The sequence below is a fragment of the Narcine bancroftii genome, chromosome 13 (genome assembly GCF_036971445.1).
Source record: "Narcine bancroftii isolate sNarBan1 chromosome 13, sNarBan1.hap1, whole genome shotgun sequence".
NCBI lineage: Eukaryota > Metazoa > Chordata > Chondrichthyes > Torpediniformes > Narcinidae > Narcine > Narcine bancroftii.
The window spans coordinates 64,567,391-64,587,111 of NC_091481.1; the positions used below are offsets into that span (position 1 = coordinate 64,567,391).

General features: G+C 40.3%; 1 protein-coding gene across 6 annotated transcripts in view; it reads left to right on the top strand.

Moving 5' to 3' along the window:
- The window catches only part of pold1 (polymerase (DNA directed), delta 1, catalytic subunit), a 144,446-nt gene that overhangs the window by 6,153 nt on the left and 118,572 nt on the right, over window positions 1–19,721 (top strand). For all 6 annotated transcript variants that reach the window (XM_069909090.1, XM_069909089.1, XM_069909091.1 and 3 more), the window contains 8 exons: window positions 1,830–2,025; window positions 2,827–2,943; window positions 6,161–6,301; window positions 8,255–8,380; window positions 8,569–8,737; window positions 11,776–11,896; window positions 16,141–16,270; window positions 18,343–18,509. In XM_069909090.1, the coding sequence (XP_069765191.1) occupies window positions 1,836–2,025; window positions 2,827–2,943; window positions 6,161–6,301; window positions 8,255–8,380; window positions 8,569–8,737; window positions 11,776–11,896; window positions 16,141–16,270; window positions 18,343–18,509 (1,161 nt within the window). In that variant the 5' untranslated portion in view covers window positions 1,830–1,835. The remainder of the gene's footprint in view (window positions 1–1,829; window positions 2,026–2,826; window positions 2,944–6,160; window positions 6,302–8,254; window positions 8,381–8,568; window positions 8,738–11,775; window positions 11,897–16,140; window positions 16,271–18,342; window positions 18,510–19,721) is intronic.

A 19,721-nucleotide genomic window follows, 5' to 3' on the forward strand; every position in this document is an offset into this window, starting at 1 on the left:
CAAAAGGGGAAGTCTTTAAATGAGTCCCTGATTGAGTTTGTTGAGGAGTCTGATGGTGGAGGGGGAGCAGCTGAACCTGGTGCTGCTAGTCTTGTTCTGATGGTGGAGGGGGAGCAGCTGAACCTGGTGCTGTTAGTCTTGTTCTGATGGTGGAGGGGGAGCAGCTGAACCTGGTGCTGCTAGTCTTGTGGCACCAACACCTTTTCTGATGTTAGCAGCGAGAATAGAGCGTGTGCTGGGTAATGTGGATCCTTGATCATTGCCAATGCTCTCTGAAAACAGCATTCCCTGTCGATGTTCTCCATAGTGAGGAGGGTTTTGCCTGTGATGTCCACTACTTTTTGGAGGGTTTTACTCTCAGGGGTATTGGTGTCCCCCTACCAGACTGTGATGCAGCCAGTCAGCACACTTTACACTGCACATCTGTAGAAATTTGCCAGGGTTTCTGATGTCCTACCAAACCTCCACAAACTCCTGAGGAAGTAGAGGTGCTAAAGTGCTTTCTTCACGGTGCCATTAGTGTATTGGGTTCAGGAAAGATCCTCCGAGATAGTGTCTGAAGAACTTAAATTTGCTCACCCTCTCCACCTCTAATTCCCCAATGATCATTGCATCATACTCCTGTAGTTTTCCTGAAGTTAACAGTCAGCTCCTTGGCTTTGGTGATATTGAGTGTGAGTTGTTGTTGCTGAACTATTTAGCCAAGGTTTCAGTCTCCCTCCTCTATGATGACTTGTCATCTTTCTTTATACAAGGAAGAAGTCAAAAGAACAGGAGTGGTTTTTGGTGCAGTTTAAAACTTTCTTTTTTGGCAGAATTTTAAATATCCTATGAAGTGAAAGTGGGAGCTTTTTTTGCAGACAAATAAAATATGCATTTTCCCCTCTGTTCTTGGAACTAATGATCTATTGATGCAGCCTGAACTTCTGACTCCTCTTTGTTTGCTCATTCTGTTTAAGTGGTTGTTTTTAACACTTAACAGACTGCATTTGGAAAGTACTTCACTGGTGGATTTTAGTCTCGCTGGTGTTGTCAATGGCTCTGCATCAAGTACAATCGTCATCCTATGTTGAATATTATCTGACTATTTGGTAGCAAGCAAAAACCGTGGCAGCAATTCAACATCCCCGGAACCAGATATCCACTCATAAGGACTTTCTTTCATGAGTGTATGCTGCGTGATTTGAAATGCCTCATTGCTGAAACCATTCTAGAAACCACACGTCGCCCATGCTTGTAATCAACCTTAACTTGGCGGATATCAATGACCGAACCTGTCTATATCTGTCTGGAATTGCTCAGTGACCAAACTCTTCATTGTACTGATTTATGATGTGAATTGCGTCCAAAGTCATTTGAAAAGAGGTAGAAAATCACATAAAATAACGGGCAAGTAACAATCCGAATCTTAATGTGGTCAAGATGTATGCTATGCCTGGTGGCCTGTCGGTGTGTTTCGCACCGAGGACCGGAGAACCCTGTACAATCAGCTGACAATAGTCTTGACTTGAAACCATGGAACGATTCTCCATTTTGACTTGTTCATTCTTCAAGGGGTGGCAGATATATTAATTAATCTGCTGGACAAATACACCATGGACTTGGAAATGAAATCTCTTAATTGGTGTCACCATAATCTTGGTACTTGGGCATTCTTGCAAAACAATGCTGTAAAAGTGTTTCACTTAGCTGCAAGGTGCTTCGAGATAGAACCCCACAGTTGCAGAAGATTGTAAAAATTCAGATCCTTCCTAATATTCCCAGCTTCAGAGCACTAACAAAGTCAGCCTTGCATCCATTTTTAAAAAAATGACTTTCACTGAACGCAGATCAGCATGCAGCCTCTAAGAAGGAAGTCGCATGGCAACGGTGGCGTGCAGCCTCATTCAAAACGCACCCGGGGAGAGTGGGACGATGAAGGTCCATCGCAGTTTGAGGAGGAACTGGCTTATTTCAATGAGGTGGAGGCAGAAATGATGGTGGATGCCCAAGGAATGCAGCCATCGCACGATTCAGTTCCAATTGGTAGGTGACAGATTGCTTTTATTTATTGCCAACGAGTGGATCTTTGATAGATACGCGACTGATGATTGCTTAGTCTATGTTGTGCGGCCTTTAGGCTGATTTAACTTTTGTCCTGTTCTTCCTAGCCATGTCAGTATCTTGATTCTAGATGTTTTTTTTTCCCCCCAATTTCCTCTTCCTCTTGAAAGCATTGACTGCATGGATTATCAGTCTTGAAGCATTTCCCCCAAGTGCAGCTTGACCTAACCCAGGACTTGTTCTGTCTGGGTGGCTGGCTGAATTCTGCTGGATCAGTTTGGCAACCAGCGTCAACAACCAGCGTGTGTTATCCTTGGGCTTAACACACAATCAGTGATCTCTAGATCACTGAGTTATTATGCTCAACTTGGACTAAATAGCTTCAACTTCCCAAATCGTAGCCACCTGATTGTGGACAGAAGTCTAATCAAGTATGTTTTCAATTTGAAATAGATTGAAGCATGTTTAAAAATATGACAGGAAATCACACAAGTAGGTTTTTTTTCTAAAAATATTGCACACGAGAGGAACATTGTAAGGTGATTTTCGTGATCAGCCGCCCAAGATCCATAAAATGCACCCAAAAGTGCTCAGGGACCAAAATCTTGGTTGTCCAGTGTTATCGTTACAGTGATACCAGAATCAGCACAAAGGAATAATTTTTATTATACCTGCTGAGTATCATTTTCCCTTCTCTTGGGCTAGATCTTTTGGCTTGCCTGGTGGATAAATGTATATTTGTGGACATTAAGGACATTAAGGACATTTTTTTCCTGCTTTCAGGAAATCTGTTTTCTTCTGATGTTAAGAACAGTAAATGGCAGCGCCCACCAGTACCAAAGATCAACCCAAAGGTGGATAGTATCATATTCCAGCAGGTGGAGCTGGAGTACTATGTGGGTAAGTGATGGGACCAATGGTGATTGTGGTCAGAAATATTCTGGCTTGGACCAGCTCTGAGTTTGGATGCAGCCCTCCAGCTTGTGCTGTGGTATTAAAGCTGCCTCAACAGGCCACTGAGGGTAAAATAAAAATTTCCAGAGGTTATACAGTAAAATCCCCGGTATTCGACACCTATTGAGATTGCAGATTCCAGATATGCAAAATTTCTGGCTGCCTGAGAATCGCAGTTAAAATGTCTAACTAATACACCAGCATTAAGCATAGCTGTTAAAAAGACAAAAGACAGTGCAAAATAAAAAGTGATTTGAAAAAAAAAATCAGTATTGTAGTCCTTAATTATGTAAAGTTCACTTTAATCAGGTAATTCCTGTAATTTACAAAATTTAAATTCGATGGTCGATGGTGCTGTAACAGCATTGCACTAACCATGCCACCATTATAATTAACCCATCCTCCCCCAGGTTGACAGATAAATCCTTACATATACTTAATACTAATAAAGATAAATCCTCTTACTAGATAGGGATAGGGAGACACTTAGGGAGAGTCGCCTCAGAGGCGAGCGGCATCGACCATCTCTTCATCTTGGCCGCCGCCATTTTTTTCAAACACAACTTATTCAAACTTTATTCTAACAGCTGCCGCAGGAACAGCACGACCGAGGTGCTCTGCTGGCTGAATATCTATTCCCATCTTTACCAAGGGTTTGTGTGCTGCTTTGGCGAGCATTTACTATTACAATTTTAAACTTTTATTTACATTTTTGAGTATTCTTATGAATCCTTGTTTATTTATGTATTTCCTCCTTTTTTTTGCCCGTTGCTTGAATTCCGGATACCAGAAATTTTACTCTAGTTAACGCTATTCAATCAATTAAGTAATGCTTAAATAATCTAACTTTTTATTGGGACCACTGAGGGCCTGTCACCTGTCCAATCATTGACCACAGAATGTATGGGCGTACCCTGCAGCAGAGATCAGGAACACGCTGCAGCTCAGTTACCAGGTCTGCTTCCAGCCCTCTCAGCTTTACTCCAGCTTTGACTCTTGTGTTCATGTGCCATCCAGATTGGAAATGTTAATGCAAGAAAGTCTTCTGTGTTTCACCTAATCCAAGTTTGAATTCAATTAAAACCTTAAACATGTTCATAATCTTTTTATTAAGTATCCAATTCTTTTCGAGCTGTTTTTAAAAGATCTCTGATCTTCCTCCTAGTTGTTGCTTATGTCCTAGGCAGTTGTGGCCTTGAGGCTTGCAGCTTGATTGTGGGGACTACAGAAGGTTAATGTGGCTGCAGGAGTAGTCTGAGAAGTAACCCTGATAAATTGGCTTGATTGAACTCTCTCTGGGCAAGTGAAATCACTTCTGAGTACGCAGAATGGTTTGATGCCACCTAACACCTCGAAAGATGCTCATTCATGTGCCACCACGTTTTGCTTGTATCGAAATTCTTTATGAAAAGGGGAGACAGAAAAGTTTTTACATATTTTAAAGCTGAACTCAACAGTGTCTTCCTCAATTATTTTCCCTCATTGTAATAAAATTTGTTTGGTTAGGATATCTTTGGCCTAGCTCTATGTTGAATGGGAATTTCATCATGAATGATTTGACTAAGAAAGAAACTACATCACAGGCTTGCCTGGCTTTACTGCCGTTGTCCCAGAAAATTTGATTATCTGTAAATCTTTACCATTACATCAGAAGTTTACTGGTTTAAGTTCTGCAGTTTGGGAGAAAATTTAAATATAATGACTGCTATACATACAAGTTTCACTGGTATCAATGTGTCATGCTGCAAATCTTAAAGAATACTGGAAACTTGTGAAGAACTTTTTTGAATTGCATAACTTGGGAGCATTGAACCAACACAGGAGTGAAAAGTTCAAAGTTGGATTTATTGTCAGAGTACATACCAGACATCACATCAATTTTTTTCTTGCAAGCCAGGCAGAATTTTTACTTATCGGTAATGTAAAAAATAACTACTCAAGAAAAGATACATATCAAAAAGAGAGGAATGTAAACAAGAAGGAAGTGCAAACGAACTATACAATACATAAAATAAATATTCAGTTGTAGCGGTAGCTACACTGCTACTGAAAGAACACACAACCAGACAGGTTGAGCTCAGTGAGCAGAACTGATTTATTGCAGGCTGCTGGGCTGGACTTGTACTCCCAGCCCGGACCTGACTGAGAACTGCACCGGAGAGCGCTGACGTCACCCAGGTGTCACTTGGTCCCCCAGCGCGGGCTTCTGAGCCCTGTGCTGAGAAGAAGGGGAAACCCTGAGACGCCATTTTGGCCGGCTGCCCCGCCGCGTGGATTACAAGCGTCGCCTGTCTAGTGGTGTGCTGCCACACAGTAATAAATAATGTGCAAAATAAGAGTCCTTAAATGAGTCTGATTGGTAAAGGTAAAGATTCCATTATTGTCACATAATACTACATTTAGAATGTAACATATATGAAATTCTACTGTAAGGCAGGCAGAAAGTTGACACTTTGTCCAGTGCCCTTCACAGTGGTCTCCCCTCCAAGTACTGACCAGTCCTGAGCCTGCTTAGCTTCCGAAATCAAACAATGGTTGAGCTATAGCAACTGTTCCTGAACCTGGTGACATGTGTCTTGTGGCATCCATACCTTTTTCCTGCTGGGAGCAGTGAGAACGTAGCATGAGAAAATTGAGATGATGAAGTGGAACATCAAAAGGAATGTATTTTATGCCATTAGGCACATTGACTCAAATATACTGTTTTCCCTCTTATCTGACACATCTTCTGATTTTTCAGGATGTTTAAAAGTATTTTGTAGTCAATAAATTTGTTTAGAAATCTAATCAGTCCAGCCATTTGGGCTCCAACGACTTTCTGAATACAGGTACTCCTCAAGTTACGTCCATGCTCCGTTCTGACCGATCGATCGTGTGTCGGAATTGCCATGTATCCATGTTATAGTTTGTCAAATTCAACATGACGACCACCAAGACCAACTCTCGCGAGAGGTTTACCACCAGCCAGCAGTTTTATTTTCCATAGATAGGGCCAACTTTCGCCTGTAAATGCGTAATTTTTATATTTTTTTCTTTATTTTTAAAATCTGGTCATATTTACAGATGGCCATAAGTCACATAGGTGGTAAGTCATGGAATATCTATACAGCACAAATAAGAAGTGAGATTCTCAGTTTTAATTGGATTTTCCTTTCTCTTGTAGGGTCTTACGTTGCTGGAATGCCTGGGATTAAACAGGGACCAGTTCCTATTACACGAATGTTTGGAATCACAATGGAGGAGAACAGTGTCTGCTGCAACATTCATGGATTTATGCCATATTTCTATGTTCAAGCACCTGCCGGTGAGATGTTGTGAACCTGTACACTCTCAGAAACTTGATCGGGCACATTGATGCTGTTCTCAAGCACAACAATACCGTTCTTACAAAATGTCATGCTCAACACATCTATCACAGAGATAATACAGGGGCTCTGCTGTTAAGTCTTCAGTTTGTCCTGCCAAAGTATATTGCCAGCTTAATAATTTTACACTTGTCCTCAAGTATGGATCTCTTTCATTTTCAGCAGCATGATGTACTAGGTGGACCTTTATTTAAAAAAAATCTACTGTAAGTGCTTAAACCATTGGATGAAGCAGACCAATTAGTCCCACACAGTGCCTCTATTCTCAGATGCCTGCAGTTATTTTTTTTCTCTTGTGAAAGCTGCAATTATAACTGTTTGAACCACCATTTAGTCTTGCCACTTTAATTGGCTATTCTTGGAGAAGATTGGGACGCTTGAACAGAAATTAGCTCAGTTCATCCTTGACAGTGTCTGTGCCTTGTGTTCATTACTCCCCAGCCCTCAAACCCCCAGATACGGACCCTGCAGTTACATGACGAATCTCTCGATTCCTGTAAGATTTGAGGAGCTGAAGGCCTTGGTGCCGTGACAGGGGAGATTGGCCCACAAGAATCAGCTTGGCCCGAGGGTGGATCCTGATGACCAACTGATAGCTTATACTTTTTCAACTGTTTAAAAAAAGTGAAATAGATTTAAATAATTAAAAATATTGGAAATTCAAGTATTTAATTGCACAATTAAATTAGAGATTAATTGAATACAAAGGCCAATGAAAGCTGAGGGAGCTAGATACAGTTAAACTCCTGGTATCTGACACCTATGGGAATTGGTAGATGCTGGGTAAGTGTATTTTATGATTGCTTGAGACTTACAATGCCTAACTAATACACTTGCATTAAGAATAAACAGTTTAAAATGCAAAAATACTATCCTGTGCTTGCACTGAACAAACTTCACTTTCATTAATATATAAACAAAGCATTTTACTTTATTTTTAGTCACATTCTTTGAAAATATTTAAGTTGCTGTATCTGGAAGTGGAGCTACCCGAAAGACTAACAATAACAGTACAGATAATTATGCCCCTCCCCCTCCCCCACCATGCTCACAGATAAGGCAACTAAGCAGGGATAAGGAGACACTTTAAGAGAGTCACCCCAAAGGTTGAGTGGCATCAATCAGCTCTTCATCCTGGAGGATGCCATTGCTGTTTCACACAACTTTATTCAATCAGCTGCTATGAACAAAGCCTGACCAAGGCATTCCGCTGGCTGAATATTGGCTTCCATCTTCACCAAAAGTTTATGTGTTACTTCTGAGAGACATTTACTTTTACAATTTTAAATGCATATTTTTTACCTATTTCATTTTTTTAAATTTATTTTTCTTGTTTTTTTTGCTGGTTGCTTGAGGCTGCCAATTGCTCGAGTTGCGGATACCAGGGGTTTCACTGTAGAAAGTTGATGGCTCCCTAGTTTGTATGAATTTGTCTTACTCTGGGTAGGATGCTGGTAGAATGTGATTCAGAAGTTCCAGTGACTAACTTCCAGTGCACTTCTGTACTTCTGCAATGCCCAAGTGCAGGACAACAGAAATTGCTGACCTGCACACTGCTGTTAGCTGGTGGTTCTCTCCAGAGCTGCTGACTGAAGCAGAACAAGGTCCATGCAAGTGGGCATGAATTAGTGGATAGGCTAAAGCTAAAAGGTCTTGTATAAACCTCTGCTAATCTTGGAAATGTTGTTGAGTGTCAGAACTGCAGGCCTGCTATTACCTGGCATTGATTGTACTTGAGATACTGCTGAATTTAACATGAAAATGCTGTTGTGGCAATGTGTTGAATTTCTCAGATGCACAAGGTTGTCAGTCAGTCACACATTTGTGGCACCTCTGAGTGACAACTCAGATGGTCCTGGTTTTAATAACCCATGAAATAAAATTCCTGACAGGTTTTGGTTCAGAACATCTCCATGATTTTCAACGGGAACTGAATAGCCTTGTGATTAAGGACATGAGATCAAACAAGGATAACATTTCTCAAGCAGTGCTGGCAGTCGATATCTGTCTGAAGGAGAGTAAGTATTACATTCAGTTATTTGCCTCCAGTGCTTCATTTGTATCTTGTGTAAAATCTGAATGCAAAGGAGTACACTTTTATAAGTTGCTGTGGAGTTGCTGGCCCTTGGAGCACACTTTGTTTAACGACTTGCATTCCAGCATTACAGAGAATGCATTCAATGGGTGAATGTAATTATAATTACAGATATGTACAGCTATGGAGGAAATAGGAAGACACCATTCCTGAAGATCACATTGGCACTACCTCGTTTAATTGCTCCTGCAAAAAGGCTGCTGGAACAAGGTTTCCGCTTTGGATCAATGCCACTGACCAACTATCAGTCATATGAGGCTAACATTGATTTTGAAATAAGGTATTTACTATTCCTGTGTGAGCACTAAAGTGAGTCGTTAAGAAACATTAATTTATGTGGGAGTTTTTTTGCAATATCAATATGTAATCCCTTTAAAGTGAGTTATTGTTGTAATGTCGGAAATACAGTAACTAATTTATGCACAAGATCCCACAGTGATGTACAATGACCTGTTAAACAGTTAGCATATATTGATTGAAGGATACATTGGGCCAGGATACTAGGAAGATTTTTCTCTAACCCTTTGATATACTTTAATTCTTTTTTTAATGTCCTGTTCAGAGGGCAGGCAGGAGTTTAAAGTCCTAAGTAATCAGCGGTACCTTGACACTACAGTTTACCTTCACTACTGTCTGGATTAGGGAGTTGATTCTTTGGATAATAGAATTTTCTTTTTTTTTTAATTTAAATTTAGACATACAGCACAGTAACAGCCCATATTATCCCACAAACCTTTGCTGCCCAGTTGACCTTCAATCCTCCAGTACATTTTGAACAGTGAGAGGAAACCGGAGCCCCCGAGAAAACCCATGCAAACGTGGGGAGAACATATAAACTCCTTTCCAACAAAGTGGGATTTGAACCCCAGTCCTGATCGCTGGTGCTGTAACAGCGTTGAGCTAACTGTGCTGGTTGGGATTTTTTTTATTGCTGGTGATTATAGATATGATTTTGGAAGATAAATTGGGGCAGGTTTTTTAGTCTAGGTCACATACAAACACTTTAAAACAGATCTTACTTAAAATACTGGAGCTCTGCTCAAGCCAGACAGGCTGGCTCCAAGAGCCTTTGCATAAGCTTTGAAGAGTGCCCAAGAGACTTCACTAATGGATTGTTGTTTACAAAAAGGCAGCAGATAAAAGAACTCGTCAGAGCCGCAGGCTGTCTGGAGTGGAACTTGCTGTTCTAAGAAGGTCATGTGGGTTTGCAAGTAGAGAGAGAAAAATAGGCTTTTTCTCTGTGTGTGAGAGAGAGATCAGTTCTGCAGTGCTACAGTCGGCAGCAGCAGCTGGGACTGGAACAGGACAAGCTGGAAAGCTTGTGGAAAAACCCCATTTGGAAGACAGGTTGTGAGTGCTTAATTCAGCTTCGTCAAAACCCTTGTGGTGCATGCAAGAGGAGAGGACTGGCTGCCTAATGTATCACTTGAAATAAGAGAAACAAAAAGGAACTCTGTGGTGAACTGAAAGAAAGAGGTTATCGTCTGGAAAATCCTGATGGGGCAAGTTTTGTCAGCAAGACATTGAAGTGGCTGGTTACAAGGAATCAGTTGTGGGTGTCCAGCGAACAACAAATCTCTCTGAAAACTGACAAGAACCTTCTTGAGCGGTAACCATTTACCTTTCTAGCACCAAAGCCTGGTGAACTTCATAAATGTTAAATTCTGTGCACAGTATAAGAATTGCTTGCAACCAATAAACTTGGAGGAATGAGAAGTGAGATTGGATTGAGAATCAAAGAACTTTTCTGAACTTATATGCACATTACATACACGTGCGCTTAGAATTAGATGGGGGTTAAGTGAAGTTAATAGTGATAAGTTAAAGTTTGATCGTGTTTTCATGTTTAAAGATAATTAAAAGCAACTTTTTTTTATAAGTAACCATTTGTCTTAGTGAATATCTATTGCTGCTGGGTTTTGAAGTCCTTTGGGCTCATAACAGTGGAATAAAACTTGAGAGCAACTTAAAATGTCTGTAATTTTCAGTTGCAGTGTTGGGTGTTTGCCATTAGAGGACATCCCTGAACTATGGAAATAACAGAGGTTGTACTCATGATAGAAAGTGGGTATATTCCAAATACTTGAACAACAATTTGTGTACAATAATTTCACTAAGTTATATTGAGACAATGATTACAACTTAGTGAATTAATTTGATCCTTTGCTCCTTTCTCAAAAATCCTTCTAACTTAAAAAGCTCTGGTAATTTCTGGTAAGATCAGGTTTTTAAAATAATTTGCATAGGGAGAAAAAAGCGTGTTAAATGCTTTGCTGTCTCCTTGTGTGCTATATCTTCTAACCAATTTGGCTGACTGTAAGTATTGCAGTGCCAGATGTGAAGTGGAAATTTTGGACAATCTGCATCGTTTGTTTTTTTTAAGTAAGATACTGATTCAGTTCATTTATTTTTGATCTAATTGCATGCAATGGCCAAATCATGTTCACAGTAGCAAACCTGCCTCAAGTGGTGATGACTAATCTCTAATGGGCCTGTGGGCATTTTTAGTTCAGTTGTTTTATGTTTTGAATTTACAGAATATGGGTGATGTGTGGAAGCATTTACTTTGATTCTCACTGAAACTTCTTTCCTTGGCCACTGACTTCATTCCATTCTCTAGCGACTGGCAGCAGCTGAACCGCTCAGTTTGTGTCACACCTGACTTCATGATAAACTCCTGATCACAAATTTTTGTCGTCGTTAAGATTTAACTTAGTTCATCTTTATACATTTGCTTAATGTTCAAACCTTTATCACTGCGAGACTAAACGTACTTCTAGCTAGCTTTCCGTCATCTTTCATTAATATAAGCACATCCAAAACTGTGCAACCTGCCTTTATCCTGACGCATGAAATTCTGTTTAGCTATTTTCTCAGTTGATTGACCTACACCTGCTTAAGTAGCACCTCCTTTTTATTATTTATGGAGCCTTTCATTATAAATCCTACACATCCTTTTCTTATCTGTAACTTTCTCCAGCCTTGCAAACCCCAAGCTGTTTACAGTGCTCTGATTCCGTTCTCTTGCATATCCTCAATTTCAATTTCCCCATTGTTGGGTGAACTTTCAGTTGATCGAGGTCCAATGCTGAGAAATTTCCCCCTCCCACCAAGACATATGTTCACTGACATACCTCTTCTTTTGAGATGCTGTTTATCATCAACCACTTCACCCTCTAATATCTTGTGACAGGTGTCCACATTTTTTTGTGTGGTTTCTTGAAACTATTCAGTTTTAAAGGGGATTGTTGCAAGGAGATTGAATTTTATCTTTTTAAATTACAATGTATGTTCTTTGTGTTTTATATATTTTGATAGATTCATGGTGGATAGTGATGTTGTTGGCTGTAACTGGATTGAATTACCTGCTGGGAAGTACCGGATAAGGGAAGACCAGCAAACAGGAAGCTTCACTGCAATAAGGGACAATCTCAGAAAGGTGTGTACCATAAAGGCCACTTATAATAATGTGGGAGGGGTTGAGAGTGAAATTGATTGTTTTAAAATGTCAATTTTCTCTTCTGCTATATAGTCAGGTGTCAGTTGTTGCTGATTGGTGCGGCATTCACCTCTGATCCAGGAGCTCTGAGTTTGAAGTCCAACTCTAGAGACTGGTTCTCCAGTATCAAGAAGTAATATGATAATGGAAGTATAATTTCTCAGGATGAAATGTTAAATCAGGACTCAACAGGCATGGGTTATCCAATAGTATCTTTTTAAAGAGTGATGTTGGTGTTGTGGTCAGTGTTTGTACTTCAGCATGACTGCTCTCCACATGACATTCATAACTACACTGATTAAAATCTTGGTGAAATGGCTACTAGGAGAATGTTTCTCCTGGCAGAGGAATTGAGAGCCAGGGATCTCAAAGTAAAAGATCTGCAGTTTTGGACTGAGTAATTTATGAGTTTGCTCTTTCCACTGTTGAATATATTTGTGATTTAAAGAGTATCAAGGAATATGTAGTAAATTGGAGCTGAGGTAGATATTATTATGTTAAATGATTATATAACAAACCTTACTAAAGCATATTTTCTGGTCAATATCACTACTGTAATTTTTAATATTTAGACATACAGCATGGTAACAGGCCATTTCGGCCCACGCAGCTCAATTTATTTACCTCCGATATATTTTTTTGAACGGTGGGAGATAACTGGAGCCTCCGGAGAAAATCCACGCAGACACTGGGAGAATGTACAGAGAGCATGGGATTTGATCCCCGGTCTGGTCCTGATTGCTGGCTCTGTAAAGATGTTGCGCTAACCGCTATGCCAAGTGCCGCTCAAGTATTTGAGGTGGGCCTTGAATCCATGACTTTCTGACCTCGCGAAACAAGGACCAGATTTTATATAAATTATTATTTTGGAAAGTAGTGAGAATAGATGGGACTGCCTTAAATAAACATTGAGCAGAGATCCATCCGTAGCTGACATGTATATCATGTTGTCATTGAAGCACTTTTGATGACTTTTGTCGATAACTCAAATGGCCTTTTAAAAAATTTTTCATTTGATGAAAGCAGCTTAGTTCAACATTTCAGGACCACAATTCAAATAGAAATGGAGAAACGGAACCAAAATGTAGTGGATTCTGGAAATCTGAAATTAAAAATAGAAATATACTGCAGACATTCACCAGGACACACAGCATTAACATGGTTCCAGTTTAGTATATTCTTGTAGCTTATCCTGTCACAGACACTGTCCTACAGTATTTTCAACTATTTTGTCATTAAACCAGGAAAACAAGTTGAAAGCTGCTCCAGTCCTGAGTTTTCTCCAGAAAATTGCAGATGAAGGAGTTACCAAAATCGGTTAACCCACTTTCCCTCTCTCTCCTTCCTCTTTTGATCTACCCAGGTTCTCTCATTCATACCCTCTTTCCACTCTTTCCCCCCCCCCCCCGCTTCCCCCATTATCCAGTGTTTCCTTCCCTCACCCACTTCATTTGCTCATCACCCACATGCTCCTCTCTCAAGGACCCATCCACTTCTTTTCACTCTTCCCATCTGCCCACCACCCCTCCTTGATTTGGTTCCACTCTTCACGGTCGTTTCTTTACATATTTCAGAATGTGTAGCCTTTTGCCTCCACTTATTGCCTTATGGTAACTAAGTCTCTTTTTTTGTGAATTTCCCACTATCTTTAATTTTTTAATTTAATTTAATTTAGACATCCATTACAGTAACAGGCTCTTCTGTGCCACCCAGTTACACCCAGTTGACCTACAACCCCAGTACGTTTTGAGGGGAGGGAGGAAACCAGAGCCCTCAAGGGAAATCCCATGCAGACACAGGAAGTATGTACAAACTCCTAACAGACAGTGTGGGATTTGAACTCTGGTCCTGATCGCTGGCTCAGCACTGCGCTAACCAAATTCGTTCAGGATCTTCTATGTTTTAATTCTAAATAAGCAGCTCATGATTGGCCAATCCTTTTATCCTAGTAATTAGTTTAGTGAACCTCTTTTAGACTGTATCCAACGTCAGTATTTTATTTCTTAGATAAGGGAACCAAAAACTGCACCATAGTCCAGGTGTGGTCTCGCTGTTTCCGATCTCTGAACTCCAGTCCTTTTTGTAAGGTTAATTTTTCTTTCTAACCGTCCTAAATTTTGTGCACCTTGTACAATTTGAACACTATACCTGAACCCCTCTACTTTGCTCATCTGCAATCTTTCTCCATTTGAATCTATCTTTAGATTCCACTTTACCAAAAGTGTGGGGAACTTCATTTTAAACTCCATTTGCCAAGTTTTTGCCTACTTGCTCGCTTTGTATCCTGTTGCAGAAACTAAATATCCTGTGGTAACGTTCACTCTCGATTTTACTATCATTAGGCAAACATTGGATACTTTACACTCTCTCCTCTCCTTCAGATCATTAATGCAAGAAGTAATTGAAGCCAAGGATTGACTGTTGGGATATTCGACTAGTTACACCCGTGAGGCCTGAAAATGACCCATTTGGTCTACATGAAAACCTTTTCCCAGTGCATGCTTTTATAAACTGATTTTTTTTTTAATGTGGCAGCTTGCCAGATACTTTCTGGAAATCTAAATAGACTAAAAACCTCCAAGTTTTTCCTTATCGACATTGCTTGTTAAGTTTCAAAGATTTGTAGAAAGTATGTCAAAAATTATTTTCATTTCACAAAACCACGTCGACTTGGTTTGCTTGGATGAAACTTCTCTGAATGACCAGCTGTTCCTTCCTTAATTGTAGACTTCAGCATCTTGCCAGCAACAGATGTAAAGCTATTAGTTTTATAATTACCCGCTCTTTGTTTTCCTCCTTTCTTAGTGGAAGTTTTGGAAAACTCCACTCTCCTTGTAGCCATTTCTTTCAAAAGTTGGGTTTGGCCTTTGTGACCTGGAGACATCTTTGCCTTTAGTCTCATTAATTTTTAGGTTATTCAATATGCTTGCACCTTGTGATAGTGACTGTTGCAACTTCTTCCATATTGTTTGAAAATCCCTGTCAGATATCTGGAATATGTGCAATGTCCTTCACCATTTAGGGTGATGGAAGTGTTGATGTTAATCAGGGGTGGGCAAATTTTTAATTTAGACATAGAGCCTGGTAATAGCCCACAAGTCTGCTGCCCCATTAACCTACAGCCTTGGTACATACTCGTGAGCCAAAATACCCTGTATGTGAAAATTAAAAGGTTGCCCACTTCTGAAATGTCATTTATTTCCTTGTATTATGTTATTCATTCCTCAAACTTGCCACACTTCCCTTAGAAAGGCCACACTTCCCTGAGATAATCTCTTCTTTGTATATCCACAGGAGCCCTTGCTGATATTATTTGACAGTAATCAATTTTTTACCCTCTTATTAAAACTTTTTATTGTCTCACTGTGTAAAATTCCTACTCCCACTCTACTATTAGTCTTTGTGTGCTTTAGTTTTGATTTAAAGCCTTTCCTTTGTGAACCACAGTTCTTGAAATTCACCATCAGTGAGTTTGCAGCAAATTGGTAGTGGCCACTTGATTAATTGGAACTTGAGAATTGAACTTTTTTATTCTTGGCTGAACTGACTTTCTAAATGAATGTTCACTTCCATATTGACTATTTTCCTTTTTGTATCATCCAGCCTTTTTCCATTGTGTCATCTTTTCTCTGACTATTTTCCTGTGAGGTGCCTTGGGACATTCAGAGATGTTTTGACTTGTAGTTATCTTGGTGCAAACGAAAATCAAACTCTGGAACTTCTGTGGTCTGTGGCGGCTGCACTGAATGTGCAGTCCTAAATTCAAGATTTCTTGCACTACATCTCAGAAACCAACAACCTCTTCTTCCTACAAGTCCAAGGGGAGCAGGTGCATGCGTGTGTTGCCATTCCCATTCATACCCTGCCCCGACTTGGACATAGCTATTCCTACATTGCTTTAATCATGGACCTTCAGCAGTTCAAGGAGAAGAATAAAATGGGCAATTAGCATCAGAGTGAAATACGAAAATCTGCAGACACTGTGATTGCAGTAAAACACAAAAATGCTGAAGGAACTCAGCAGGTCTTGCAGCATCCATAGGAGATAAGGATGTATAACTTAAGTGTCGGTCCTTCAGCTGCAGAGGCTGGCATCCCCAGTGTTAGCTACAGCCATGATATACTTGGTGATCCAAACACTTGATAATGAATGGTTTCCTTTTAATATTTGGTATGTTGCACAGGTGACGCTAGCACAGATTGAGGTGGATGTCGCCTGGTCAGACTTCATCAGCCACCCTGCTGAAGGGGAGTGGCAGAAAATTGCACCGCTTCGCGTACTGAGCTTCGACATTGAATGTGCTGGCAGGAAGGGTAGGTTGTTAAAATCTACAAACCATTGTTTGCTTTCCAAGCCTCTTTTCAAATAGTCTGAAATTTGGGATCAGCAAGTATGTCAAGCATAGGTAATGTTATTGAATCTCTCTCTAGGTTGCTAGTATTGGTTGGGGGAAGTGTATTCATCATTGGTGTGGTCCATCAGCATTAGCCTGGCCCTCTCCTTGGAACCAGAGGTAGAACTGTGCACTCAAAGAAAGGAGAGACAGCAGCTTTTATTATCTGCAATAGAGGGTGATGAGCGAAATTCGAATCCAAGTGGTCTGTCAATACATGCCAGTCCCTAGCAATGGCCTACATTCTCTGTGCCATCCTAGGTTTGGCCCTGAGCTCCAATTTACTGAGGCCTACCTATTAGCAGTGCTGGGTACCCTCTCCTCCCTGAGTCATGAGTGATTCTTTGCACTAATAGGAGGAGCAGAGAGCAATGGTTTACTCCAGGATCCGAGAGCAACAGTAATACAAAGCAGCAGAGAAGGCATTGAGTTCATGGTTCAACAGGATGCAGTCTGAACAGATGTGGTACAGTAGAGGTGCTCCCCTACTTACGATGGTCCAACATGATTTTTTGAAGTCAGGATGGTACAGATGTGACTGTCATTATTTACTTTCATGAATTATGTTAAAGTAAGGTCATTGCAAGCATCATTGATTTTTCCAATAAATGTTGATAATTCCTCTGAGGTGAATTCTTTGTACCCTCATGGTCATTTACTTCTTTTAGTTCAGTTGGAAAGCTTGCAGGGACTGATACAGTGCTGTCGGGAGAGAATGGGCAGTGGGATCAGTGTGGGGACTGATATAGCACTGTCGGTGTTAAACAAGGTATACCTGTATTCTTTTTCCATTTCAGATTTTTTTTTTAAACTTAAGATAGGTTTGCTGGAATGTAACCCCATCGTAGGTTGAGGACCACCTGTACAGAGGGCACTTGCTTTGAGCATTACGACTGAATGAGCAAGAGAGCTTTAATCTAGTGGATAGTGCTAACTGGGTTACTGATGTATATTCAGCATATAGTGGGGCAGCACAGTTAGCCTAGCAGTTAGTGTAACCCGGGTTTGAATCCAGCGCTGACTAAGGAGTTTTTACTTTCTCCCCATGACCTGCATGGGATTCCTTCAGATGCTCAGGTTTCTTCCCATCCTTCAAAAAATCATACCGAGGTTGTAGATTAATAGGGGTATTTGTGTGGCAGGGACCATGGATCGGAAGGGTCTGTTGCTGTATTGTATGTCCCATTCACAGGCAATTTAATAATTGTCACTTCTTTTCTCACTGCCGCCCCCCCCCCCCCCCCCCTCCCCTGAACCCATGCTATAATCATTGCTCTGTTTGAGAGCAGCACAGGATTGGGTTGAGAGATTATGAAATATATGACTTGGTACTCTTGAATCAATATTTGAGAAGAAGATGTGTGAATATATCTCTAACTCAGGGGATGAAACCAATTCTATTGCCCAAGTAATTTTATTTCTCTAACAAAATGGCTTAATGATTTCTGTCTGTGTTATAAACCTCTATGGTTGATGTCTTTCTAAGAAACATTGAGAGAAACCATCAGGGTTCTCAACCATAAAACTCAATCAGGGATTCATTTAAGGACTCTTACTTTTGCACTTTTTTCCCCCCTTCTCTGTTTACATTTCTTTATTTACATATACGTTGCATACAGTTTTTTTTGCACTACCAATAAGTGGTAATTCTGCCTCACCTGCAGGAAAAAGAATCTCAGGGTTGTATGTGATGGTCATATATGTACTCTGACAATAAATCTGAACAGGTTGGGAAGTGGAATTTAGAGTCAGGATCAGAACAGCCATGATCTTGCTGAAATGGCAGAGCAGGTCTGAGGGACCATATAGCCAAACCCTGCCTCTGTGGTAAAAGATATTTCGGCAAGTATATGGGGAAGGAAAAGTTTAGAGAGATAAGTGTTGAATGGAGGCAGTTAGGACTAGCTTGGGTAGACAACTTGGTCAACTTGGCAGGTTGGGCTTAAAGGCCTTATTGTGCAGTTACTTCAAGCTTCAATTTTGTTTGTTTAGGTATTTTTCCAGAGGCTGATAAAGACCCTGTGATTCAGATTGCTAACATGCTGCTGCGGCAGGGTGAGAAAGATCCTTTTGTCCGTAACGTCTTCACTCTTCGATCTTGTGCCAGCATTGTCGGATCACAAGTCCTATGTTTTGAGAAGGAGAGCGAACTTCTAAAGGTATGAGAGCTGACTTGGCGCAAAATGGTGCAGAGAATTAATCAGTTGTGGATTAAAGAGGATAAAATTGTGTATTCTTCTTGTATCGTTTATTCTTTTCAGAGTTAACCTTCTACAGTGCATTTCTCCTTCCTTAGGATGGAGCTTTTACTCGTAGACCTGCTGAAATCGCAGGTGATTCCCAGTATCTGCATGTATCTAATGTAAGATTGTTTTTTCTTCCGGTTTTGCATACTTTACTGACATTTTTCCAGGCATCTCTCTGAACACGAGTTTGATAATGGTAGGTCAATTTGCCTCTGCTGAGCCTGGTCCTGTTTTTAAGAACGTAAAAGCATAAGGACTAAGAGCAGGAGTCGGCCATCCAGCCTGTTGAGCCTGCCCTGTCATTCAATGAGATCATGACTGATTAGATGATAGAACATCTCTTTTTTTTTTGTCTGATAGGTTCTTGAATTTGTGCTCTTTTATTGGATGCCAGTGATGCGTGGAAATTCCTGGTGACATTTTTATCTGATGTTCAGTTTGTGCAGTGCCCTTCAAGACTATTGAATGTCTGTGATTTTTAGCCAATGAAGTACTTTTATAATCAAATAAAGTTTGCAGATGCAGGGGCTGAGTGCAATCTGCAAAGTATTTTTGATGTACAATTTAAGAAGATTTCAGAAATAATGTAAATAACCAGAAGCTCTGATTTGATATCAGTGTATAAATATCGTTTAAGGCACTGGAAATTTTTTTTGTGTAGAGCCATGGGATCTTTGTGTCCACCTGCAAAGGCTTATTGTTTAATATCAAGCTAACAACACCTGTTCAGACCTACATTAGCGTGTCAGCACTGACTCAATACTGGTTGGGAACCTCATCCTGAACTTTACTTGTGTCTTGAGTAGGTTCTTGCTCTTTGCAGATTGATGCTGATTTCAGAATAGGCTTTTCACAGCAACTATATATATCCCATTTTATATAAGTATTATACATGCACAATAACATATACTGATTAGTTTCCCCAAGAGGCATATTTTGATGGCCCACATTTTGGACGGAGGGAGGTTCATGCAAAAAATTTTTTTGCGGTTTTGTGTCTGAAGCCTCTCCACTTTTAGATCTAACCAGCTAGTGCGATAATCGGTCAGATTTACATAGAAGGAGGTGGTGCACGCTTGGCTGAGTGTACACAGCTTCACAGTAAGCACTTTTGTTCCATTCACT